Here is a 27,828-nt window from a genome sequence, read left to right as displayed (position 1 = left end):
TTCTGATATTAAATTACAGGTACCAGAGACGATCAATCGCGATCGATTAAATATTAAACATATACTCATAGTCAATGAACAGTTTTGCTGTCTCGGTCTCGTTAGAATGCTATTTCCAGTCAGGGTTGTAATTTTGTACAGTTATTGTATGTCAACATAACCGATTTGTGAATCAAATATCGCGTAGTTTGTCAGTGGACGATAGGCATGACGGAGATTCAAAGTGACAAATCGAAGAAAAATATTTGTCAAAGACTCACCAGCACGGGAACCAGTGACATAGTACAGCAGACAGACAACGAGAGCGAGCAACGATGTAGTTCTCATTTTTTTCACCGAGTTCGAACAGCAAGCGGACAGCACGGCCGGTGACAGACGAACAACCGTATCGATTTGCGATCGTATGGAAACTCACGTGTGAACGTTGCACAATCGGCGACTCTCTGTAAAGGGTCCTCTGTTTTCTACACACTGATGTTTACCATGTAAACATTCGCGAACAGTTACTGGTTAACACGCTCGATCGCGAGTTCTATTCGCTCGAGAACGGTAACGCGCACTCCTTATTCGCGTCTCATAACAATTAACGGTCTCGCGGTGCAGCAGAGAGCAAGATTTATTTCAATTTTCAACCGAACACCGCTTGACGTTTCGTCGCCGGCGACAACTCGGACAACATCCTTCCTTTCGGAAGAGCCTCGAACCGACTGGATACGGTGCGACGAACACCCTTGCATCGTCCCACGAGTGGGGGTTTCTGCGCACGTGCGACTCCCGGCCAATCGGCGCGCGCGAATGGCCATCGCTAACCGCAGCCGACGTTTCGCGATTTTTTTCTCGGATTTAAAAAGTGCTTTTCCCTGTTTCCTACACAAGATACACGGATATCTCGGGAACAGACACCGCCGGTGTCTCGTGGTCCAAAATTCTAACAACCAGAATACCCTTCCTTCCCTACCATTTCCACTCCCGTGACAAACGATTTTACTGTGAACGCGCACACATCCCTGCGTTGACTGTTGTGCATACACGCGCGATCACATGTACTTACGTTGCCTGTTCAAACGTCGAATACAGGGCCATTATAGCGCAACAGGCAACGCGTGTGTCAAATGTCCAATGCGTAGCGTTTAGGGGGAAAAAAGTAACTTTCGATTTTTTTAACCGGGGCATTTATTTATCGGTTATTAACAATTCCATTTTATATACAGAGTGTTCTGGGAAAAATTTTAATGGGAGATTCTAGAGGCCAAAATAGGTCGAAAATCAAGAATACCAATTTGTTGATGGAGGCTTCGTTAAAAAGTTATTAACGTTTAAAGTTCCGCAATTACTGAATTTTTTTCTCGAAAATGCGCAGGATTTCGGGGGTATGTCTATTCACCAGAAATGATTGTAACTGACCCCCGCAATCGAAAATAATTTTTCCAGAACGATTTGAAATTTTTTCTTTCCGTCGAAAAAAAGCACCTAATTAGATTTTCGATTACGATTTTTTTTCTCGTTTCATTACGTTTAATTAATCATTATAAAAGAAAAATTCATTCTGAAATTTAGGTAATCATCGAATGAAATATTTTGTGTTCATTTCTTACATCCAAGTAAACATGAAATATGTTGCAAGGTTACCTTTCAGTTCTCTCATATTAGGTATAACACATCGTGGATTTCATTTATTTTCCAAGAGGTGCATATTCCTCAATGGTTTTAATTAAAAGTTCGTAGTTCTAAAAGCGCGGCCTATACACTACTACCCCTTTTCATTTTAAAATTAAATTTTTCGTGGGCATGCAACTTTCTGTCGCATTATTTTATATCACTCCAAAAAAAATAATTGTCACTAAAAAGTGTATATAAATATTATTATGTTATGCATAGTAAATCATTAAGACCGCTTATGTTTGTGGAATTATATCATGTCTCCACGTAATGAGTAAATGATTAGATTATCCCGAGAAAAATTTAAAGAGACCATGAATCATAAATTAGATTTTAATCTCAAATAATTAATAACGATACCTAATTTATAAATATTTGAATGAAGATTTTAGTATAGAATAAAATTTATAACTGATGAAATTATAAATACGATTAAAATTAGTTTAAACAGATGAAAAAATTTAATTTTTCATAATGTATGCAGCAATTATCAAAAATAAATTAAAATGTAATTTAATGAGTTACATAAACATATATTTTTACGTCTAATGAAATTACGTTTTCGACCGATATAGAAAATATAAGAAATTAAAAGTAAAAAAAAGGATTGCCGAAACCCGGGATCGAACCGGGGACATTTAGATCTTCAGTCTAACGCTCTCCCAGCTGAGCTATTTCGGCTGTTGATGTTAGTTTATTTATAAACAGTATTCAAAGTAGTTAGAAAAAATTATAATTTAAAGCTGTTGCTGAGATAAATCGAAAATGTTATAAGGCAAAATTAAATGCAGTAGCTATCAACAAAAATAAATAAAAATATAATTTAATATATTACATAGAAACATATTTTTACGTGTAATGAAATTACGTTTTCGAACGATATAGAAAATTTAAAAAATTAAAGGAAAAAAAGGTTGCCGAAACTCGGGCTGAACTATTTCGGCTGGTGGTGATGGTTTATTTATAAACAGTATTCAAAGAAGTTAGAAAAATTTACTATATGAAACTTGTAAGGATACAATAAATATATTATAAGGCAAATGTAAATGCAGTTATCAAGGAAAATAAATAAAAATATAATTAAACATGTTACATAGACATATATTTCCACGTCAAATGAAATCAAGTTTACGACCGATATAGAAAATTTAAGAAATTAAAGGAAAAAAAAGGGTTGCCGAAACCCGGGATCGAACCGGGGACATTTAGATCTTCAGTCTAACGCTCTCCCAGCTTAGCTATTTCAGATGCTGGTGTTAGTTTATTCATAAACAGTATTTAAACAAGTTAGAAAAATTTACTGTATGAAACTTGTAAGGATACAATAAATATATTATAAGGCAAATGTAAATGCAGTTATCAAGGAAAATAAATAAAAATATAATTAAACATGTTACATAGACATATATTTCCACGTCAAATGAAATCAAGTTTACGACCGATATAGAAAATTTAATTAATTAAAAGAAAAAAAAGGATTGCCGAAACCCGGGATCGAACCGGGGACATTTAGATCTTCAGTCTAACGCTCTCCCAGCTGAGCTATTTCGGCTGATGGTGGTGGGTTCTTTATAAACAGTATTCCAGACAGTTAGAAAACATTATAATTTAGAGCTGTTGCTGAGATAAATCGAAAATGTTATAAGGCAAATATAAATGCAATTATCAAGGTAAATAAATAAAAATATAATTAAATATGTTACATAGACATATATTTTCACGTCAAATGAAATTACGTTTTCGAACGATATAGAAAATTTAAAAAATTAAAGGAAAAAAAGGTTGTCGAAACCCGGGCTGAACTATTTCGGCTGGTGGTGATGGTTTATTTATAAACAGTATTCAAAGAAGTTAGAAAAATTTACTATATGAAACTTGTAAGGATACAATAAATATATTATAAGGCAAATGTAAATGCAGTTATCAAGGAAAATAAATAAGAATATAATTAAATATGTTACATAGACATATATTTTCACGTCAAATGAAATCAAGTTTACGACCGATATAGAAAATTTAAGAAATTAAAGGAAAAAAAAGGATTGCCGAAACCCGGGATCGAACCGGGGACATTTAGATCTTCAGTCTAACGCTCTCCCAGCTGAGCTATTTCGGCTGATGGTGGTGGGTTCTTTATAAACAGTATTCCAGACAGTTAGAAAAAATTATAATTTAGAGCTGTTGCTGAGATAAATCGAAAATGTTATAAGGCAAATATAAATGCAATTATCAAGGTAAATAAATAAAAATATAATTAAATATGTTACATAGACATATATTTTCACGTCAAATGAAATTACGTTTTCGAACGATATAGAAAATTTAAAAAATTAAAGGAAAAAAAAGGGTTTCCGAAACCCGGGATTGAACCGGGGACAGTTAGATCTACAGGCTAACGCTTTCTCAGCTGAGCTATTTCGGCTGAGGGTTATTGATTTCTTATAAGGAGTATTTTAACTGGTTGGGGGAAGTTTTATCTGAAATTGTTCAGATAAATGGAAAATGTTATAAAGCAAAATTAAATGCAGTAGTTATCAACGAAAATAAATTAGAATTGAATGTCGGCGAAATTTAAAAATTTCAAGTTCAGAGCACAAGTATTTTAATATTCTTTTGGAGAGACTAAAAAATCTCATGGGACTGTGTAATTAAAATTATGGTGTACTATTCAAAAGAAAAGAATGTAGTTACATTTACAATATTACATTTAGTTTGTGCATTATTCGATACTTTTTAATTTTACTTTCTGATAGTTTCTTTGTCTTTACAACCGTTTTAAAGATACTGCATTTTCCAATTATTCTATATAAAATCTTTCAGAAATATACCTCGTGTAAACTCACCCCGTTGCAATTTCATCCTGAAAGCCGAAATAGCTCAGCTGGGAGAGCGTTAGACTGAAGATCTAAATGTCCCCGGTTCAATCCCGGGTTTCGGCAATACTCTTTTTTTCTTCCTAAACTCCCTGCATCTTTCGAAAACGTATTTTACTATGCATAAAAATATGTTTCCGTGTAATATGTTAAATTATATTTTTATTTATTTTTGTTGATAACTACTGCAATTAATTTTGCCTTATAATATTTTTGTTCTATCTCTACAACAGTTTCAGACACACGCTATACAACAAAATGGCGGCATATCCCGAAAATATGTTATTTTTTTAATTCGAAAAGAATATTTTATTATGTTTTATATATTTAGAGTGTTTAATGGGTATTATAAATTATTTTAGTACATTTACAAACACAACAGCTTTTATTTAATAATTTTTCGATGAATCAATTAAATTGAAAACATTTAAAAATACCCACAGAAATTAGTTGCAGGTAATTCGTGTTCGTTTCTTTGTTCTCTAATTTGACCTACTTTTATCACATTGTTTCGCGTATCCTGCTGCTTGTAAGTCTTTGCACGATGCACAAGTTTACATTTCCCAGAACAGGCTTTAAGGTTATTTGAAGGGAAAGAGATCGGTTAAAACTCATGGCCGCGGAGCGAAATCGTGCGACGAACGAAGGCAAGATGCAGACACTAATAATACAAACCACGAATTTGAGAGAGATGAGAAAAGAGAGAGTCAAGGACGTAGAACAAGTTCAATCTGTACAGTACTTCAACAGATACGCTGTATTTATTATTTATACAGCAAACAGCAAATGTTACTTGATCGAATAATCGAGAATCAGTCGAGTAATCAAATTCTCAGTTCGATTCAATAGCATGGATTTTACTTACTGGTTCAAATTCTTACTCGAAATTCCATATCATTCTAAACTACATTATTAAAGTAACTAACATTGTTACGATTCTATCAATGTATATTTATTATTGTTCGAGCGAAGATAACATAGCAGATGGCGCTACTTATAAAAGTTCACGTTTCAATAAACTCACTGCTGTGTTCGTTAAACCGTCACCGAAGAACAATTTTCTGAATATCTGTTAAAGGAAAAACAGGAATAAACAACATTCTCACGTTCTGTCCTCGAAACTGGTCGAAGCAAGTGAAAACTTCTCGAGGCCGCCATAATGTTCTTCCTGTCTGAACTTGGCCTACAGTCTAGTGCGCTTGCTACATTCACGATGTTCAGTGTCGCGTCGTACGTAGATGGTGTCGGTTCGTCGTCGGAGGACGTACGATTAGTTGAGAACGTAATCTCCACTCACGAGGGGTGGTAAAGAAAATTCGGGAGTACACTTTTTCGTCGCGTCCTACCGAGTGTAGGCGCATCGAAAAAAAGGAGAAAATTCCATCGTTCAAGACTATAATCGGACATTATGGCCAATTTCAGACAGATTCCGCTGACGTGTAGTGGACACACTAGACCAGTGGTGCACCTTGCATTCTCTGATACAACAGAAACAGGATATTATTTAATTTCGGCATGCAAAGGTAATTTCTTTTCGATTCTCCTGCGCTTCGAGGGAGCTTACAGCTACCTCTTGTCGGTTAATTTTTCTTATTTCATGATCGACATTTTGAATTCTTGATCTCCTTGGCCCAGTTCCTTCAGACACCAAGGTTTTACGAGTTATGGGTTTCGAGGTTAGATGCGGTATATTCGCGACATTATGTTTAATTATTTTGTTACCATAGTATATACTTTTGTATTTCAGTACGGAACTAGTGTTTAATTATATTTAGAATACATTTAATTAGTTAGCCATCTTCGTTTGATGACAAACGTCACGAATTTATTTTATTGTAAATGCTTTAAACAAAGAAATGAACTGTACGCCCGGAATGCACGGAATTCTGCATTATTTATTTGATATAAAAACATTTATACTGTTGCTACTTTTCCAACAAAGATTATTTTTTTAACTGTGAATATGGGTAGTTATAATCCACTCAAATGTTCCATTGTAAATAAAGTTTTGTTTACTAACACAGCTTTATAATGTGATTTTAATAGTTGCGCATATTATTTACATATTTATGAACCGAGGTTCATGTAAAAAGTAGTAATAATTATCTATGGCAAAGATTGCAAAATAGAACACACGATAATGAATTAAAATATAAATTCATCTATTATACTTTTTTGTGGAAATGCAAATGATATAAATTTAAAATTTCATCTAAATTTCTGATCAGCTAACTATTTGACAAAGCTGAGTGAAATTTATAAATTAGAGACAAATGTAAAATGTGTCTTTAGATGGCAAACCTATGTTACGACAAGGAGATACTGGAGATTGGATTGGAACATTTGAAGGACACAAAGGTGCAGTGTGGGGTGTCGCACTAAACCCTGAGGCTACAAGAGCCGCTACAGGTGCTGCTGACTTTAATGTTAAAGTCTGGGATGCAATTAAAGGAGAAGAAATTTACTCTTTTCAACACAAGCATATAGTCAAGTCTGTTAATTTCAGTGCCAATTCCAATTATTTGTGTACTGGATCTAACGAAAAACTTGTGCGAATTTATGATCTTAACAAACCAAATGCAGCACCACAGGTACATGTTCATGTCTGTATTTAATAAAACAGTAACATTTTATCTAACGAGTGACATCAACAGGTTTTCTCAGGTCACAAGCACGGTATAAGGCACGCAACCTTTTTCAATAATGACACTCAACTAATTACTTGTGCCGATGACAAAACATTGAGAGTCTGGGATAGAAATAGCGGTCAAGAAATAAAGAGGCTAGACTTTCCGGCAATTCCAAATTCTATGGAGGTGTCTAAAGATGGAACTGTTATTACAACTACTCATTCCAATATAGTAACATTCTGGAATAGTAAAGAGTAAGTTAATTTTCTGTTTATGAATTTAACATCAATAACGTATATTCTGAAATGTAAAAATCAAAGATAATGTAAAGAGTTCAAGGTAATCGAATACACACAATGTATTTTGTATTTGTATGCAACTATTAGGATACACAGATTAAAATCCTGGTCATGTATTTGTAAATCTGTTATGTAGCCTTTAAGTTAACCTTGGCTGACTGAGAAGCTCTTCCTGACGAAACTCCTTGCATTTTAATAAGTTTTTAAATGTTTGTAGTATAATGTATGCATAAAGTAAATTATCGTTTGCGCAGATTAACGAAATTACGTGAATACATTGTGCCAACGCAAATGAATAGTGCCAGTTTGCATCCAGACTGTAGTATTTTCGTGTGTGGAGGAGAAGATCTAAAAATGTATAAGTTTGACTATAGTACAGGTACAGAAATTGGTGAGTACTTTTTTAAAATTAATATTCCCATTATATTTTTGTGAATTTTACTCCATCTACCAAGGTTTAAAACTATTTTTAGAATCGTTCAAAGGTCATTTTGGACCAATACATTGTGTACGTTTCTCACCTGACGGCGAATTGTACGCGAGTGGCTCGGAAGATGGTACTTTGAGATTGTGGCAAACAACTGTTGGCAAAACTTATGGTCTTTGGCGATGTATAGAGCAGTCATCTATGATACAGGAAAATACTGCAGTGATTAATAACAAACAAGAAGTTCCTGCCAGTTAAGAATCTAACAACTCGTGGATAGTGTAAAGAATTTTGATATCAGAAAAGAGACACTTTATAGGTAGAAATGAAAGCAAACAGTGAAGAACGAATCTTTATAGTGACTGAAGTTGAAATTTCATTTCACTAATTGGTGTCTGCCGAAATGTTTTGTAAATATTGGAATCTCTGTAAAACAAGTTCCAATCCAAATTGGCCTATGAAACGTGGTACACAGAGCACGATCAAAATGCGGACCAAACTTCACAATAGTCTGATAGGTCATGGAAGTGTGGAACGCCGTTTACTATTTATTATAAAGAAGAAAAAAAAGAAACATTAACATTTATTAACGTTATACATACTATTATTATACTACAAAATTAGGTAGAGGTGTAATGACAGAAAGACAATTCAGAATGAAATTTTGTGTTCGCATTTGTTATTTCGCGTAATAATTATGTACTGTACAAATATAAAAACGATTTGCCTGGTGGAGTGCCAGTGCAGTTCCTTAAAACACGTATCACTCATTCGCCCAGTACCATATTCACATTTTATCCCTTTTTCTAACAGCGTCACAACATCAACAAGTATCGTGACAATTTATTGGAGTCCTCTTTGTCTTCGTGTCGCGATTATGTACTACGAGATCACTGTACAATTTTTCCTTCAAACTGGCAATGACAGCTACGTATATATACGCATCGTTTACTGACCACTTTACGGTTTCAAGGGTACGCCTTCTCTCGTAAATTACATATTTCTTATAATCTACATAATAATACTAGTAAACATAACAAATAAAAAAAAAAAAAAAAAAAAACTGAGAGGTATTCGTTTCAAAACAATAAAAACTGTACTGTCTTTCAATCATTTCCGATTAAGATCAAATAAAATACACGCAGATCTCAATAGGTTATTTTTCGGACACTCGTGTAGTTTTACATTTACAAATATTCTTAACCTCTCTTCGGGGGATGACATTAGAAAGTGTGCAAAAGCATGCACACGCAACGTGTCATTACGAATCATCGATACAATTATCAATGATGAGCGCAGCTTGTTAACTGTCACTGTCGTTGTACAGTTTCTCGAAGGAAGACAGTGTGTCTCTTGCATGTGATAGTTAATAAGCAACGAATCGTATGAAAAAGTCTCTGCTGACGTTTGCCTCGCTCAACCTATGAACTGAGAAAGATCAGGTAATTTAAAGCCGTTGAAGGAAACTGGCGTTGGTGCACTTCGTAGACTGTTTCTGTGAGGCACGAAACCAGGGAAGCTGGTTGGCGTCGTGAATTGCTGAAACCTTGAAGTTGCTTCCGAGGCCGCCAAAACGAAACCACACTGAGCGGTGCATACATCGTCGCGCAGAATCGCCTCTCGAGATGCTTCGCGCAACAGCTGATTGCAGTCCGTTATTCTCAAAGATGCGCATTGAGTCTGAAATGAAAATAATGCTTTAGAATATTGTATAACACGTTCCACAATCACGCGTTGGAGGTGATTTTTGTATTATTTTATAATTACGAAATCATTAGTGACATACGGGATCCCGAAAATATCCTGGATTTCCGGAGGCGTTTATTTCTTGCTATTTTATTATATTTTCACTTTAACTTCTATATTTTTGCAATACAAATTTTCTTCTATTGCGCATATAAGTAAATTCAAAATTAGTGATATATAGAAAATAAAAATTTCCAAGATTCCGATGTACCAGTATTCTTAAGATTTTTCAGAATTCTCGAGAAATTTAGAAAATTTTAAATGTAAGTATTTAACACTATGCATTATAGAAAATTAATTACTATAAATACCGCGTGGTTTCCAACAGAACGGTGGTAATGAACATGTTAAATGAATACAAAATACAATAATTCCCGCTTTCAAGTGATGAATTTTGAAAATATTTTTGTAGAGTTGGTAAGCTGTGTTGACTTTTTACTGGGTTGTCAACTGGGGAATTTCTCAAGTTGAAAGGGAGAGAAAAGGTTAAATCTAGGATATTACTAGGGGGAATCCCCCAATCTAGGTAAGGGTTAAATCAAGGAAATTACTAGAGGGAATTCCCCAATCTAGGAAAAGGTTAAATCAAGGAAAATTCTAGGAAATTCCTAGATTTAATGATGTTCAAACATGTTAAATGAACAGAAAATACAGTAATTCCCGCTTTCAAGTGATTAATTTAAAAAATATTTTTGTAGAGTTGGTAAACTGCGTTGACTTTTTATTGGGCTGTCAACTAGGGAATCACCCAACTTGAAAGGGATAGAAAAGGTTAGATCTACGGCATTCCTAGGGGGAATCCCCCAATCTAGGGAAGGTAAATCAAGGAAATTACTAGAGGGAATTCCCCAATCTATGAAAAGGTTAAATCAAGGAAAATTCTAGGAAATTCCTAGATTTAATGATGTTCAAACATGTTAAATGAACAGAAAATACAGTAATTCCCGCTTTCAAGTGATTAATTTAAAAAATATTTTTGTAGAGTTGGTAAACTGCGTTGACTTTTTATTGGGCTGTCAACTAGGGAATCACCCAACTTGAAAGGGATAGAAAAGGTTAGATCTAGGGCATTCCTAGGGGGAATCCCCCAATCTAGGAAAGGTAAATCAAGGAAATTACTAGAGGGAATTCCCCAATCTAGGAAAAGGTTAAATCAAGGAAAATTCTAGGAAATTCCTAGATTTAATGATGTTCAAACATGTTAAATGAACAGAAAATACAGTAATTCCCGCTTTCAAGTGATTAATTTAAAAATATTTTTGTAGAGTTGGTAAACTGCGTTGACTTTTTATTGGGCTGTCAACTAGGGAATCACCCAACTTGAAAGGGATAGAAAAGGTTAGATCTACGGCATTCCTAGGGGGAATCCCCCAATCTAGGGAAGGTAAATCAAGGAAATTACTAGAGGGAATTCCCCAATCTATGAAAAGGTTAAATCAAGGAAAATTCTAGGAAATTCCTAGATTTAATGATGTTCAAACATGTTAAATGAACAGAAAATACAGTAATTCCCGCTTTCAAGTGATTAATTTAAAAAATATTTTTGTAGAGTTGGTAAACTGCGTTGACTTTTTATTGGGCTGTCAACTAGGGAATCACCCAACTTGAAAGGGATAGAAAAGGTTAGATCTAGGACATTCCTAGGGGGAATCCCCCAATCTAGGAAAAGGTTAAATCAAGGAAATTTCTAGGGGGAATCCCCCAATCTAGGAGAAGGTTAAATCTAGGACATTCCTAGGGGAAACCCCATAATCTAGTACGAGGTTAAATCAAGGGGGAATTCCTAGGAGAAATTCCCCAACGTAGAAAAAGGTTAAATCAAGGAAAATTCTAGGAAATTACTAGATTTAACCTTTTCCCTTTCTCTACAAGAAACCCCCCAATCTAGGAAAAGGTTAAATCACGGAAATTCCTAGGGGGAATCCCTCAATCTAGGAAAAGGTTAAATCAAAGAAATTCCTAGGGGGAATTCCCCAACGTAGAAAAAGGTTAAATCAAGGAAATTTCCAGGGGAAATCCCCCAATCTAGGAAAGGGTTAAATCAAGGAAATTCCTAGGGGGAATTCCCCAATCTAGGAAAAGGTTAAATCAAAGGAATTCCTAGGGGGAATCCCCCAATGTAGAAAAAGGTTAAATCAAGGGAATTTCTAGGGGGAATCCTCCAACGTAGAAAAAGGTTAAATCAAGGAACTTCCTAGGGGGTATTTCCCAACGTAGAAAAAGGTTAAATCAAGAAAATTCCTAGGGGAAATCTCCCAACGTAAAAAAAGTTTAAATCAAGAAAATTCATAGGGGAAATCTCCCAATCTAGGAAAAGGTTAAAGGAAATTCCTAGGGGGAATTCCCCAACGTAGAAAAATGTTAAATCAAGGAAAATTCTAGGGGAAATCCTCCAACGTAGAAAAAGGTTAAATCAAGGAACTTTCTAGGGGGTATGTCCCAACGTAGAAAAAGGTTAAATAAAGGAAATTCCTAGGGGGAATCCCCCAATCTAGGAAAAGGTTAAATCAAGAATATTCCTAGGGGGAATCTCCCTAATCTAAAAAGGTTAAATCAAGGAAATTTCTAGGGGAAATCCCCTAATGTAGGAAAAGGTTAAATCAAGGAAATTCCTAGAGGGAATCCCCCAACGTAGGAAAAGGTTAAATCAATGAAATTCCTTGGAGGAATCCCCCAACGTAGAAAAAGGTTAAATCAAGGAAATTCCTGGGGGGAATCCCCCAATCTAGGCAAAGGTTAAATCAAGAAAAATTCTAGGAAATTCCTAGATTTAACCTTTTCCCTTTCCCTAGGGGGAATCCCCAAATCTAGAAAATTCCTAGATCTAACCTTTTCAATCCCTTTCAACTTGAGAGGTTCTCCAGTTGACAGTAAAAAGTCAAGGCAGCTTATTAACTCTGCAAAAATATTAAAAAAAATGTTATTTACTAAGAATGTTGCATTTCAAATCAATTTTTTCCTAGTAGAAATCACGTCTGGGGGATCATTTTAAGCATCATCACTTGCAGAATAATGGACAGTAAATAAATACTTACACCTTCGACTGTACAAACGCAACTAGTACAAGGTGTGGGGAAACCAGATTCCCCTAAAGCAACGTTTCTACCACCGATCTGGCAGCCGTGCCTCGTCTCCCTCCAAGCGGAGAGATCCAGTTGCGGCATAGAGCTGCAAGGGACGCGGGGGTTCAAGAAATTGCTGGGCAGATCGAACGCTGCTCTCTGCATTTCGTTGTGCTCGTCCATGCTGTCGCACATAATTTTCGACAAGGTAGCTTTACGAATCTCCGCCAGCTGATGCTCGGTGAACCGAATGTTGGGGTCGTCGGTCTCGTACCAGAAACGATCGCATTTCCTCGCTTGTCTGAACTGTATAGCAATTATACAAGCGAACGTGGGTCCCACGAGTCCCCCTTGAAGCGGTCTCTCGCACAGTCCGCCGGGAAACAGGTCTATATCGTCGACAGAGTTGTAAATACGTTTCATACGCGCGATAACCTCCGGCGCCATCTCTCTGGACAAGTCCTCGAAGGTGGTGGCCCTCTTCAGGTTGCAAAGTGCTCTGTAGTTGTTGTATGAGGGTATTCCGTGGTCCCTGGCGCGATGAACGTTCAACGCTATCAAGTCGATCCCGGAGTAGGGGATTCCTCGAATCTCGAAAAGATGATTGGTCACCTCTCCGGTGATGAACTGATCCAGCGATTCCATGGGAGTGGCGACCAATCCCCGAATCATTTCGTCGAGCATTCCTCGCTGGTAGAGCGCGTCAGGATCGAAGAATCCGTCGCGCAACAAAATGGGTGGCTCGACGTTCTGGTAATTGCGATCCATTCTCGGCAGGTGGGGCCTGAGTAGCGAGTGACCAATTCTATACGCGGCTGTCGCGAACTCGGTGAGCACGCTCGGATTGCAGGTAGGCGAGTACTCCTTGTAGTACCCCTGAGGCAGTAGCTTCAAACCGTACAGAGTGACGGCGTTCCATCCAAGGATTCTCGGCAGGAATTCGTTGTAGGTGATGTGCTGCAGCAACGCGCCTACGATACGTCGAGATTGCTGGAACAGTTTCTCCCCGTCCCAGTGGGGATTCACCTGCCTCATGCCCTCGACGATTCTGTTGTGCTCGCGTATCCAGAAGGTGTGCATCACGGTTAAGGCTGGCTGCTCGGACGCGCGACCGTCTCCCCCGATGAAGCAGTAACCAGACTTCGCTTTGCACTCCGGATGAGTGGGCGATTGGGGCAGCAGGTCTTTCGATCCACGGTGGGGGCTCTGAGTGACGTTCATGCGGCCGTTCAAGCCGCGCAGAACGTTGCAAATGCAAGTGTTCTCCCCGTAGATGACAGAAGCGTCGAGAAAGCCAGTGTTCTGGTTGATCTGTTCGCGTGGACCCAAGTGCTGTTGACCTGGCAGCGATCTCATCGAGGGGAAGCACATCCGTGCGCCAGAGGACACGTTCACCGTGGGATAGTAGTGGTCGCCAGGTGGCACTGGAAACGGATTGCACTCCGGATGAACCGTTCTGGGCGAGTCGCAGGGACGACAACTCGGTATCGACTCCGCGAACCCTTTGTGGATCGGTGTCATAGTCAGATCGTGATCCAAGAACTGTGCATATTGCATCAGCATCAACGAATAACGGTTGCTCAGGTGAGATATGTCCGGATGGATCACCGTGGACACCACTCTGGGGTTCGGTAGAGGTATCCCCGAGATCGCCGTGAGCCTTGGTTTCGACACTCCGTCCTCGTACACAGGCGGAAGCAACCTGGCGAACGTGGTCAACGATTTACCAAGACTGGGATTACGAAGATTGTTGCAGTGACCGGATAGGGTCCTGTAAGGGGTGGTGGGATCGCAGGGGCTGTCGTCAGTCGAGCATTCGACCTCCTCGTGATTCGTTGCTTTCTTCTGCGAGAGGAACCCGGATATATCGACATTTTGCAATAAATCTGAAAAGTCATTGTTGGGGAACCCCAAAATGTTATCCGTGGTGTCGAAAACCTGTCGTTTTCTGCGTTTCAGGCCATGCACACCGTTCAGGATCTCATTGGTGGCCAGCTCGTACATGATCGAGGAATTAGCCAGTAACAGAGCGTCTCTGTTGGCTTTCGAGAAACTGGCAGCCGTGCCTACGGGCGATTTAGGGTCTGCTATCTTCTGCTCCAGCCATGAATTGTATTCCAATTGTTTTCTTTCGATCAAATCCGCCTCTGCCTTCTTCACAGCAGCCGCCAGGAGGCTGGGATTCAGCTCAGGCACCAATTCCGGAACTACAGTCTTGCTGGTGACTTTTTCTTTTATCACTGGCTCTGGTAGGGGCTCCTCCCTCCACGGAGTCACATCGAGAACGCTGTGCTGATCGCAGCTGATCCTCGCGTTCAGATACGGATCCTGTTGGATGAACGTTTTCGGCTGAATTCTGTCGATCTTCGTGTTGGTGCACAGGATACCAGCCAGGGACACTTTCTTTATTTCACCTAGCTGCGTCGAGGTCAGCCCAGACGGGGGTAGATCGTTTTCGTACCAGAATCGATCAGAGTTTCGAATCTTGATGAATTGTCTCTTCAGTAGACATTCGAACGTTGGACCCACTGCTGCACCGTTTGTTGGGACTTCCAGAATCCCACCGAGAAGCAGATCTACGTCTTCCACCCCAGAGTAAACCGATTCCAACAGTCTCGCGTGAACCGGTCGCATGAAACGTTCCAAATCGCTGAACTTCCGGATCTGTGAAATTAAACGAAAACACATTTCATTTCGAATTATTTTATTCTAATAAAATATTTCGGAATATTAAATGTTTTCAGTGGGTACGTTTGGTAAATTAAAATTAAAAATCGTCCATATTGCACCAATAGTCCCTTTACATTATAGTAGAAAATGTCTGGTCTACAGTTTATGTTACGTATAAGCATAGAAATGCAAATCCACCTTCTTTAAGTGCCTTAAATAATTTTAGCTTGCGTGTGCAACAGGTATGGAAAGGAATTTCTAGTTAAAAAGCACGAGAATTTACCGTAATATTATTTCCAGAACAATCCTCGACGAATTTGACGTAGCCAGGTATCCCATGGTCGCGGCCCACGTGAACAAAATGAGCGTTCGCGTCCAACTGAGGCTCGTAGCCGGAGTGGCTGAGGTCGAGGCGTACGTGATTGGCCGACGCGATCACGTGGTCCTCCAGGCTGGCGGCGTCGTTGATCCCGCGCCTGCGGAGCGACGTCAGAGCGCGGAGAGCCGTCAACGCGACAGCATCGTAAGTGCCACCGACGTTCGAGGAGGAATAACCGTTATAAAAGCCACTGGCAACGGGCATTAATTCGGAATCCGTTCGAGCACTTTCTCCAAGAATACTGGGCACGTATTCGTTGAGGGTGACGTGTTGGATTTGAGCCACTACCAGTCGACGAGCTTCGAGGAACAGTTTGTTCTCGTCCCAATGCACGTTCGCCTCGGCCAGCTTCCCAGCGATGCGATTGTGCTCGTTCAAGAAAGCGGCGTAAATAGTGCCGAGGGCTCTGTCGTCGGTGCTGTTGCAGATGTCGCATGCAGTCACGTCCACTTTCCCTTGGCTGTACGTTCGTAGCTGATGCAGCTTCTCGTCGGTGATCCCGTAAATGTGGGAGCCGTCCAAGTACGCGGACGCGCCGTTCATCTGTTCCCTGGTCTCGAAGTTGCAGTTGTGCGCCGTCAAACTCGGCACCGATCGCCAGTACTTCCTGCATCCCCCCTCCTCGTCGCGGATCTCGTAACACTCGGGGTGTCTCGCTTTTCCCGAGCAGCAGGACAGTTCCGGTCGGTCCGTCGGATGGATCGTGGCGGCGATGTCGTTCAGAATCAGCTCCGACCACAGACCGGAAAAGCTCGTCAAACCCTCGTGCGCCTCTGGTACGGGTTCCAGCCGCTCCATCACCATTGTCACCACTTTCGTTGGCGTTGGTAGCACGTGGTTCCTCACCGACTGCCGAGGTGTCGTTATACCTGACAATTAAACAGTCTTTTTTCACTCGTATACAAATATTTTTGTTGTTCATTACAGGCGGAACAGTTTTATAAGAAACAGAATACATTTTTTAAATGCATTTTTCTCGATACCTTATCTTTCAAAATGGTTTTCATGAGAGAAGCTTCGATAGATATGTTTCTATTGTCGGGGCTAGAGATTCGTAATGATATTGAGTTTTCCTTTTTAACATAAGCTACAAAATTCACGAGATATCTACGAGAAATAGACTCATGCAAAAATGTTTTAAACTTATTAGAAGACATTAAAGTATATCAATTGCTCTAAATATGATAAGTTCCACTAGGTAACCCAATTGTGGTCACTAATAACTAGACTGCGGATCTTTATGCAAATTCATATTTTTATTAATAGAATTAATAAAATGGGAGCTTTGTAGATGATTGTCTCAACCCTTAAATATAATAATTCGTATCTTACTTTAAGTATTTCTTATATTTTTGCATATTAAGTGCATTCTGTAGTTTCTTGAGAATTAAAATTCCCCATAAATGCATGAACATCCGCAGTCTACTAATAACCAACAAGGTGCATGTGACCTAAAATGCTCAAAAAAAAAAAAGAACATTTTCCACTGGTTAAAATATACTATTTTTAGTTCATATTCATGTTGTATTTTTATTATATTAATATGAAAATACTAAAAGTGAGTATTTTGATACGATGTTAATTAAATCAATAAAACATTAACTCAACTGTAAGTTTTAAAATATTATATCATTTTCACATAGAAATTAATCAACATTGACCACAGTAATTTCTTAATTTTCTAATATTTAATAATTAGTTCTTATTTTAACTGAATATTCATTTATCAAAACGTTTACAGTGTAAACAAACATAAATGGTCTTCACTTTGTTCCTTAATTTGGATTTATATTTTACAAGTATTTGAATTTTTTGATTCTCAATATTTATCTTTATATATTCTATTTAATTTAATAACTTTATTTTTGTTGGAATTACACAATGTCTCAGTGCTTTTACATATAAAAAAAAAAATGTCATATAGCAATTTCGACAAACTAAGGGGTGCAACTAGAAACTGATTTAGAAAGAATACATTTTTAAATATTGCAAAACTTTTTATCTCAACAATACGAAATATAATACTATGTATACAGGGTGTTCGGCCACCTCTAGCAAAAATTTAAATGAGCGATAGTAGAGGCCAAAATAAGACGAAAATCAAGAATACTAATTTGTTGATGGAAGCTTCGTTAAAAAGTTATTAACAATTAAATTCAAAAATTTCAAATCGTTCTGGAAAAATTATTTTCGGTTGCGGGGGGTCAACTACAATCATTTTTGGTGAGTACACATACCTCCGAAATCCTATCTACTTTCGAGAAAAAAAATCGAGTAGGTGCTGAAATTTTTCGGCGAAAAGAAATTTTTCAAATCGTTATAAAAAAATTATTTTCGGTTGCGGGGATCAATTACAATCATTTTTTATCATTACACATACCTCCGAAATCGTACGCACTTTCGAGAAAAAAATTCCTTACTGAAAATCCAATTAGGTGGCTAAATTTTTCAACGGAGAAAAAAAATTGCAAATCGTTGTGGAAAAATTATTTTCGGTCGCGGGGGTCAATTACAATCAGTTTTTGTCATTAGACATACCCACGAAATCCTGCCCACTTTCGAGAAAAAAAATAGAGAAGGTGTGAAATTATTCGAGAAAATTAAAAAATTGCAAATCGTTGTGGAAAAATTATTTTCGGTTGTAGGGTTCAATTACAGTCATTTTTGGTGAATAGACATACCCCCGAAATCTTGCGCATTTTCGAGAAAAAAATTCAGTAAGAGCGGCACTTTAAACGTTAATAACTTTTTAACGAAGCTTCCACCAACAAATTAGCATTCTTGATTTTTGTCTTATTTTGGCCTCTACTATCGCTCATTAAAATTTTTGCTAGAGGTGGCCGAACACCCTGTATAAACATTTTTTTTTACATTAAAGTAGCCAAACTTTGAGTGCTTATTTTACAAATTTGAGGACGAAAGAGTCTCTTTTTTTGGAAACAGTTGTTTCTCAAGTTACAAATACTTTCAGTTGCAGTCTTTTACGCGAATGCTTAGAAAGTGCATAAAGGTTTGATCTTAGAACGGACATTGCTCCTCCTTTCACTTTACACAATGTCAAGCTACCTTATCCGATTGCTACAAGGACTACTATTTTTTACTGGCAATGAAAAGGAAATGATAACAGTACTTCTATTTTTTATTTTTCCGATCATTCTTGGAATTATAACCTCGCCTGTATAACATTTAAATTCACAAAAAACTTTGACTTATTCTACTGTCTCCCAAGCTTATAATTTTCTGCATAAAATATTCGACCTCGAGTACGTTAATTTTTATTCCAAATATTTCGATGATTTTTCTAAATTTTGTGGTTATGTTCCTCAATTTCAAATTTTGAGTTACAGATATTTCCATAACTATTTATTTAACATAACAAATCGGAATTTCTGTCAAAATTAAATGTCGATCGAGTAAATTAGACGATCTTTAATAATGAAAAAATAGAAATAGGAAAGAAAAATAAAGAATTTTTGGAAAATTGTACGATTTAAATTTGATATTCTTGATTTGTTTTCCAATAGTAAAAATAATTTATTGTAATTAAAATTAAATGTCGATCGAGTAAATTAGACGATCTTTAATAATGAAAAAAATAGAAATAGGAAAGAAAAATAAAGAATTTTTGGAAAATTGTACGATTTAAATTTGATATTCTTGATTTGTTTTCCAATAGTAAAAATAATTTATTGTAATTAAAATTAAATGTCGATTTGTAGTAAAAATTAAATGTCGATCGAGTAAATTAGACGATCTCTAATAATGAAAAAAATAGAAATAGGAAAAAAAATAATGAATTTTTGGAAAATTGTACGATTTAAATTTGATATTCTTGATTTGTTTTCCAATAGTAAAAATAATTTATTGTAATTAAAATTAAATGTCGATCGAGTAAATTAGACGATCATTAATAATGAAAAAATAGAAATAGGAAAGAAAAATAAAGAATTTTTGGAAAATTGTATGATTAAAATTTTATATTCTCGATTTGTTTTCCAATAGTAAAAATAATTTATTGTAATTAAAATTAAATGTCGATCGAGTAAATTAGACGATCATTAATAATGAAAAAATAGAAATAGGAAAGAAAAATAAAGAATTTTTGGAAAATTGTACGATTTAAGTTTGATATTCTCGATTTGTTTTCCAATAGTAAAAATAATTTATTGTAATTCCATTGCTAAAGATTTTGATAAACAACTTTGTATTTTCTAATAAAAGTGTAATTATAGTATTTTAATTACAGCTACAGCGTTTGTAAGAGACTGAAACGCTTACGATTTCTAATAAGCGTTCTTTAGTTTCAATGTCAAACATAATCGAGAGATGAATAGACAGCACTCGGTACACCGTTGATCTAGAAAGTTAAGATGAATTTCGCTATCTCCAACAAGAACTAGAATGAGGTGTTCCAGCAATCGAAATAATAATGTTTAAAGTAGAAAGTCGTTTTACGCTATTTAACGATATGGCGACAAGGAATTTTAACCTTTGATGTTTCACGACTGACACCAACCTAACTACGCAAATACACGTAATAATGAAATTTTAACGCACTTTAAGAAGCAAACATTCCGTCCTGATAATTAGTACCGACGACTATGAAAACGTTGGGAGATATACTTGATAAAAATTTAACGTTTCGCTAATTGCAAGTCTTAAAATTATCGAACACTCTGCTTTTATTAATTTTTTATGTTAACGAGACTGATTAGATGCACGAATAAAATTAGTAATACGTCAGAATTGCGTAAATAAAAATCAAATGCATTTTTCCCTCGACGAAACGGGACGAAAAATTAAAAATTAGACATCCATTTTGAATATATTTGAAAATAAATTAAACGTCATTAAATCTCATTGAAATTTTTTTCTGAAGCAGAGCTCATGGGTACCTGCAACAAAGTATTAGACAACTTTTCCGTAGGGCATCAAACAAATTTATTAAAAACGAAAAACAAATTTATAAGAAAAATCGACCTGGACGACAAAAAAACATTTCAAATTGCTCTGGAAAAATTATTTTCGGTTGCGAGGGTCAGTTACAATTATTTTTGGTGAATAGACATACCCCCGAAATCCTACCCACTTTCGAGAAAAAAATTCATTAACGAAAATCTTAAAAATCTATCTTTAAAACATCATAACTTTCGAACGGATAGAAGGATTTTAATGTTTCGAAATGCAATCGACGCGTATTTGGGTGAAGAATATGTAAAAATTGCGAGAATATTCGAAAAATTGTTCCTCAACCCCGTAACGTGAGAAAACCCCATAAAAATGGCCCAATTTTTAAACGACTGTAACTCCTCCTATAGTAGTTGTATCTCATTGAAATTTAATCTAGAAGTAGACCTCGTAGGTACCTACAAAAAAGTATTAGACTACTTTTCTGTAGGGGGCCAATCAAAATTATGAAAAATCATAGAAAAATCGACCGGTTGCCTTTTTTCGGCGAAATTAAAAAGTTTCAAATCGTTCTGGAAAAATTATTTTCGGCTGCGGGGGTTAGTTACAATCATTTTTGGTGAATAGACATACCCCCGAAATCCTGTGCATTTTCGAGACAAAAATTCAAACGTGATATTAATTTGTGTTGCTAATTATTAATTTGTGTAAAAAGATTGCTCGGTGAGTTTCAAATTCGTGTATATAATTATATCATTTGTACATTTGTTCCAAATACAATTCTCTTCGTTAAATCCTACAATACTTTGCTTTATTTAGAAAGTTCAATAATTACATTTTGTATATTTTAAAAATTGAACTCATGCCTACTCCTCGCGAAACATTGAAGCCACTAATTTCCACGTGAAATGGCTCATAGATGTTAACGAGGACTACGAAGGGGGGTCCAGCCTGGAACTGTGCAATGTGTGTCAAAATTCTGTGTCATGGTTACGCACGGCTATCCGTATTCGATGAATCTCACCGTCCAAGTAGGCTGACAATGAGTCGCTTTGCCTTCCTACACGACGATCATCATCTTTCGATTCGACGACAGGTACACCCAGTCTCGCAAGTTACCGAGCCGCGGAAGATTTATGCCGACGCGATTACGCTCGATCCCCCCTCGAATCGTACAAAAATATTTGCTCGATCGAATAGGGTCGATCGGGTTGAAAACTATTTTAACAAGTCCCGTCCTTGTCCCTAATTAAGTCGATACGCAACCAGACGAGCATGGGGACGATCGTTATTTAAATATTACCGTAAATGTAAACGATAGAGACTTCTCTCTGCTCGTAAATCCTTCCCGACGCTACTCGCACAACCAGCGCATCTTCGATCGTTATTTTCACGAAAACATGATCAAAATGATCTTTTACCGTGAGTGTATTTCAAATGAAAAGTATTATCTAGATTTCTAACAACAATTCCATAGTTTAAAGAAAAAAAAAGTATATATATATATACATATATTTATATAATTGTATGTATTGTATATTATATAATTGTATAATTATTATTTGTATATAGATGTAGTTCAAAATCATTTTTTATATATATATATATATTTTACATTTTTAGTTTTAATTTTAAAAATTCGTGTATACTGGGTGGTTCGACCACCCTCGGGGAAAAGTTTTAATAAGAGATTCTAGAGACCAAAATAAGACGAAAATCAGGAATATCAATTTGTTGATTGAGGCTTCGTTAAAAAGTTATTAAGAAAATTATTTTTAAAAGTTATTAATCAAATTTGTCCAACTACACGAATTTTTTTCATGAAACTGCGTAAGATTTCGAGGGTATGTCTATTTATTAAAAATTACTGTAATTGACCCCTGTAAGCAAAAATAATTTTTTTAGAATGATTTGAAAAATTTTTTCTTCGTCGGAAAATTTCACACCTTCTCGAATTTTTTTCTCGAAAGTAGGTAGGATTTCGGGGATATGTGTATTCACCAAAAATTATTGTAATCGATCCCCGCAACCGAAAATAATTTTTCCAGAACGATTTGAAACTTTTTAATTTCGCCGAAAAAAGGCACCCGGTCGATTTTTCTATGATTTTTCATAATTTTGTTTGGCCCCCTACAGAAAACATGTCTAATTCTTTTTTGTAGGTACCTACGAGGTCTACTTCTAGATTAAATTTCAATGAGATACAACTACTATAGCAGGAGTTACAGTCGTTTAAAAATTGGGCCATTTTTATGGGGTTTTCTCACGTTACGGGGTTGAGGAACAATTTTTCGAATATTCTCGCAATTTTTACATATTCTTCACCCAAATACCCGTCGATTGCATTTTGAAACATTAAAATCCTTCTATCCGTTCGAAAGTTATGGTGTTTTAAAGATAGATTTTTAAGAGTTTCGGTGTTGAATTTTATTCTTGAAAGTGCGTAGGATTTTGGGGGTAGGTATATTGACCAAAAATAATTGTAATTGACCCCTACAACTGAAAATAATTTTTTAAGAACGATTTGAAACTTTTTAATTTCGCCGAAAAAAGGCACCCGGTCGATTTTTCTATGATTTTTCATAATTTTGTTTGGCCCCCTATAGAAAAGTAGTCTAATACTTTCTTGCAGGTACCCATGAGGTCTACTTGTAAACTAAATTTCAATGAGATACAACTACTATAGCAGGAGTTACAGTCGTTTAAAAATTGGGCCATTTTTATGGGGTTTTCTCACGTTACGGGGTTGAGGAACAATTTTTCGAATATTCTCGCAATTTTTACATATTCTTCACCCAAATACCCGTCGATTGCATTTTGAAACATTAAAATCCTTCTATCCGTTCGAAAGTTATGGTGTTTTAAATATTGGCATGAGATTTTTGAGTGACATTTCAGGACAGGAGGAAGAGGACGGGATCGCAGGTGGAGTAGTCGTTTATTATTCGCGCGAACGGTGGCGCAATCGATGTTCACGGAGGGACTCTCTATTTCGTCGGGTTGGCGCGCCTTCTAGCATGCTAATCCGCCGTTTCTAATCCTCCCGGGCATGCCAACGCTCGTCGAAATGGATCTGAGCTCGCGTGCCTAGCTCGTTCCGATTTTCACTTTCCATTCTCGATATGGGAAGCGCGTACCAGAGTTGGGCAAAATTCGCGACCGACGAATTCAATTTTCAAATTCATTTTCAATCTAACCCTTATTCCTAACCCTAACCTAAATTCGTTTATAGACTATAATTTACGGATGTCCTTGTAAACGAAACGTAAACGAAATCTGACATTTATGTTATTCGTTAATCGTGAATAAAATTTGTTATTCGTGCTCGATAGTTGGGCAAACTTTATTTCATAATTATTAATCCCTCGAACGAAAATATTGAATCTTGCACTGACTTGAACCATACGAATTCAACTTTAAACTTTTCAAAACTATTCCAAGTCTTTGGATACCATCGTTGGGAATAATTTCGAGGATTTAATTACAACAAAAATATGGTAGATATAGTTATAAGAAATGTACGCGTTAGAAATGAAGCGCCATTTGTTTCCGCGCCATCTAGAGTACTTCTGACGTACTACTATCGTACAGCGTGTCTTTTCGCCTGTAACGAAGCCTCGTGCTTATTAAAAGTGTGTCGCTGAGAGGACGTCGAGTTTTGCTCATTTAATTAAAATAAATTGATAAATAAAATTAATTAAAATTATATTGTCCAAACGATTATGCTGATTCGAAAATAAATTACAAGGCAAAGAAACTCTGTGGGTTTGTGATTCCCTTGTAACTTCCACTATTTTTGTCCAGAGAAGAAAAAAGAAATTGGGACAAGCAAGGATCAGATTTATTCGTTTCTGATTTTGAAAATCTTGATTCGTCATTCGCGAATAAAATTTACTAAATTCTCGATCGAAATTTCTTCTGCGAATTTTCCTAATTTCACTTCCACGGAACAATTCTAATAATTGTTAGAAATTCTGAGAATATAAGCTCGAGTGGATAACGAGAAAACGTGTCCTCACGGACCTTGAGGTTTTACACGTAAGGTAAATGTCCCAATTATCGTCACATATTGCGCCAATCGGAACTTTGTAGTTAAACCGTGGTTTAGGATTGCATCACAGCTTTTATATTCTCAGTTGCATCGACGCGTCATTTAATAAATTTCAACGAGGTCGAACGTAGAAAAACATCCATGCCCCATGTGTCCAATAAAAAAAAAACCATGAAAAAATTGATAATTAAACTTGAGTGTTGTAATTTTTTTAATTACCGACCATTTCCCCTTCGATTCTAATATCCGTTATAGTAAAACTCATATTAATTAAGAATCTTTTACGTTCTTTAATTTCAAACAACCAGAATGGCTGGAATATTCAAAAAGATTTATAGAATGTAATGTAAAAGTCATAATTTTACGATTTCAAGTAGAAAATTATGTTGTATTGATATATCGAATAATTTGTATTATATGTATTGTAATTTATTAGCAATGTAAATTATTCGATATATGCATGTATTTATACTATACTTTTTCAAAACGTGGTTGACCATTCATAATTCTTGTATTTTATTAACAACGTTCAACATTAAAGTTTGATTATTTTAGATCAATGTTTCTCAACTTGGAGGGGAGCAAGGATGTTGTATTAACTTTTTATTTTTATTATTCGATATACGTATGCATTTATATTATACTTTTTCAAAACGTGGCTGATTGTTGTACTAACGGGGGTATCATAATATTTGGGATACTGAAAATTAGGATATACTGCTCTACCGTAATACTCATGTATAGCTATATAACTCTTACGAGAGTTTCAAGAAGCTAATTAATAATAAAAAAAAAAAAAATACATTAGTAAAATAATTGACATACAGTGAGTATAAAAAGTATTCGTACCCTAGTCAATTTGAACAAAAACTTTGCAGAACTTTGTTTATTACAAAAGTATGTTAACAAAAACATGCATACATATTCTTAGAAATCTCTGGAACAAATCTCATTAACAACAAATTATTTATTTATATTTATTATGAAAATATTAACAAATTTCCAGAAATTGACCTAAAATATACGCGTAATAAGTATTCGTACAGTCTTTGATTCGTAACATTCCACATAGAACGATTACAAGATAATCCATGATATGTAAACATACTTAGCATCAGTATGTCTGGAGACGCTGTCGGTATAAGTAGTATCCTAAGTATTATCAACGAAATTATTAATAAAATGGGACGAAAACGCAAGGAAACCTCTGAAGAAGAAAGGAAAATTGTTATTTTACATAATAAGTGTAAAACACTGACAAGGAACCATCGCGAACGGTCCGTCTTCGTTTTTGATGAAACTTTGTACACTTATAAAGCAGCCAAAAATAATCGACACGTATTTTTTTTTAGCTGCGGTAACTCGAGTTTAAGGGGTGAAACCACCCCTTGAAGTTTTGGCTCGAAACGGCTATCTCGAAAACGGAAAGAGATACAAAAAAATTGTTAATGGGCGAGGTTAATGGTTTCTTATGTACAATAACATGGTGTTAAAAAATTTAAAAAAATACAATTTGTTTATAACAAAAAAAAATTTATTAACTTAATTTTTCATTTTATTGAAATTTTCATAATGACAAAAAATGACGAGCATTTTATTCCAAATCCATTGGTATGCGATTTTTTAAAATTGCCTCTTACAGTTTTGCAGATTTTGATGATTTACATCTTGCGCGCACATTCATTATGGTAGTAGCCGTTCTAACTTTGATTTTAATGAAGCACTGTAGGCTTGCACTAAATTATACAGTAATAAGTAGCGAGTAATAATAACAGTAACAAGTTTCTTAACAGCAACGAAAGGATTAATTATTTTTATTGCCCACCTATGACATCGTGGCAAAGGTGGAGCGATTTATAAATTATAAATATATGCAGTGTGTATAACAATTATTCTATATAGTTCCGACAATAGTGGTACTCGTCGAAAAAATGTTTCAAACATAAAGATTTCTTACACCATGCGCATTTAATTATTGCCACGACACCGCAAATATGACATGTTGGCTCATTTTCAACAGAATAGCAGTACTCAACAGGATTCTGGAATGCATTTGGCTTTTCATCTATATATCCGGATTTATACCAGGAGTATTTAATAAAATTTTGGAACCTTGGCGATGAAAATTGATTGTGGACCAGAGATTGAAGTTTAATTATATTATTCCTAGCGTGGAGATTAATGTCGTGATTTAAAACGAGAACTATATCGGAAAATCGGCGGACGAAATTTTTCCAAGTGCGGAAACCGTAAACATCCAGTGGTTGAACATACTTTGTTCCACCTTTTGGTATTATAAAAAGTTTTACATTTTTACCCTCGGGAGTAACTTCGTTCACCGTCTTCTTACAGTGACCACTCCAGGAATCAAGAATTAGAACTGTTGCGGCCCCAGTATTTGCGAAGTAAATCTCTCTTAACCAGGTCTTGAAATGGTCCGTAGTTAATTTGCCTGACTTTGAAGCTACAAGATATACATTGTCAGGGCGAAATAAATGTTGTTCCACAATCGGCCCGAAATGTCCTGTACTCTCTTTCAGTACAATAAATAATGGTGACAGTAATTGTCCATCAGCTGAAATGGTTGGCTGGATGGTGTAACTATGAGTGGTGGATGACACTGATTGAACACCTCCTTCTACGATTTTTATACCTTCTTCAGCCAAAGTGCGCCCTGAATGTAATTCCAAATTAAAACCACTTTGATCGGAATTGGAAACATTGTGTGGTTCATTTCGGGCTATATATGATTTTACTTCATTCACGAATGCGCTGCATTGCAAATGAATATCGTCTTCTCGATTTATCATATTTGTGGTTACAAATCTGGTAATTTTTCTGGACACTAATCTAAACATCTTTTTAAAAGTATATAGCCAAGTATATCCGGCTTTAAATGTTTGTAAATTTTCTATGTCCCTCGCTTGTAAAGCCCATCGCCGTAGATCTACTTCATGCACAATTACTCTTAACTGCCGAGCTTCCATAAATTTATTAAATGTATACTCTGCAATACGTTTTATCTTTTCCTTTTTTGTGCCACCCTGTTCAACTTGTAAAGCCCATTTACGAAGCATTCTTTCGGATTTCACGTGACGGAATTTGGAACGTACGGTGTCTAATT

The 27,828-nt window shown here is 36.2% G+C and overlaps 3 protein-coding genes and 5 non-coding genes across 8 annotated transcripts in view; 2 read left to right on the top strand and 6 right to left on the bottom strand.

The window, feature by feature from the left end:
• Positions 1–675, bottom strand: part of LOC122402613 — a 105,077-nt gene extending 104,402 nt beyond the window's left edge. The window contains exon 1 of the mRNA XM_043405533.1: positions 261–675. Coding sequence (XP_043261468.1) covers positions 261–327 — 67 coding nt within the window. The 5' untranslated portion in view covers positions 328–675. The remainder of the gene's footprint in view (positions 1–260) is intronic.
• Positions 676–2,267: 1,592 nt separating this feature from the next.
• On the bottom strand, positions 2,268–2,340 carry Trnaf-gaa. Its single transcript has one exon. It is a non-coding gene; the product is annotated as a tRNA-Phe (tRNA).
• A 494-nt stretch (positions 2,341–2,834) lies between these two features.
• Trnaf-gaa lies at positions 2,835–2,907 on the bottom strand. Its single transcript has one exon. It is a non-coding gene; the product is annotated as a tRNA-Phe (tRNA).
• A 231-nt stretch (positions 2,908–3,138) lies between these two features.
• Trnaf-gaa lies at positions 3,139–3,211 on the bottom strand. Its single transcript has one exon. It is a non-coding gene; the product is annotated as a tRNA-Phe (tRNA).
• Positions 3,212–3,702: 491 nt separating this feature from the next.
• Positions 3,703–3,775, bottom strand: Trnaf-gaa. The gene has a single exon. It is a non-coding gene; the product is annotated as a tRNA-Phe (tRNA).
• Positions 3,776–4,525: 750 nt separating this feature from the next.
• Positions 4,526–4,598, top strand: Trnaf-gaa. Its single transcript has one exon. It is a non-coding gene; the product is annotated as a tRNA-Phe (tRNA).
• Positions 4,599–5,761: 1,163 nt separating this feature from the next.
• LOC122402695 (serine-threonine kinase receptor-associated protein) lies at positions 5,762–8,645 on the top strand. The gene is made up of 5 exons (XM_043405705.1): positions 5,762–6,055; positions 6,825–7,123; positions 7,187–7,416; positions 7,716–7,852; positions 7,935–8,645. The coding sequence occupies exons 1-5, from the start codon at positions 5,941–5,943 to the stop codon at positions 8,144–8,146; spliced, it is 993 nt and encodes a 330-aa protein (XP_043261640.1). The 5' UTR covers positions 5,762–5,940; the 3' UTR covers positions 8,147–8,645.
• Positions 8,646–9,106: 461 nt separating this feature from the next.
• The window catches only part of LOC122402694, a 71,660-nt gene continuing 52,938 nt past the window's right edge, over positions 9,107–27,828 (bottom strand). The window contains exons 5-7 of the mRNA XM_043405703.1: positions 15,650–16,614; positions 12,670–15,360; positions 9,107–9,568 (exon numbers count right to left, since the gene is read on the bottom strand). Coding sequence (XP_043261638.1) covers positions 9,305–9,568; positions 12,670–15,360; positions 15,650–16,614 — 3,920 coding nt within the window. The 3' untranslated portion in view covers positions 9,107–9,304. The remainder of the gene's footprint in view (positions 9,569–12,669; positions 15,361–15,649; positions 16,615–27,828) is intronic.

This window comes from Colletes gigas, unplaced genomic scaffold (genome assembly GCF_013123115.1).
Source record: "Colletes gigas isolate AHSC1104 unplaced genomic scaffold, ASM1312311v1 Colletes_gigas_Sc00038, whole genome shotgun sequence".
NCBI lineage: Eukaryota > Metazoa > Arthropoda > Insecta > Hymenoptera > Colletidae > Colletes > Colletes gigas.
The sequence above is the reverse complement of the archived record's forward strand: the minus strand, read 5'-3'. Positions and strand labels throughout refer to the sequence as shown.

What these genes read in the sequence shown, in the direction of transcription:
- LOC122402695 (XM_043405705.1), top strand. Translation starts at nt 5,941, where the DNA reads ATGGCCAATTTCAGACAGATTCCGCTGACGTGTAGTGGACACACTAGA. An exon ending in TTTAATTTCGGCATGCAAAG is followed by an intron (nt 6,056 to 6,824) that starts GTAATTTCTTTT and finishes ATGTGTCTTTAG; the next exon opens with ATGGCAAACCTATGTTACGA. An exon ending in ACATTCTGGAATAGTAAAGA is followed by an intron (nt 7,417 to 7,715) that starts GTAAGTTAATTT and finishes TCGTTTGCGCAG; the next exon opens with ATTAACGAAATTACGTGAAT.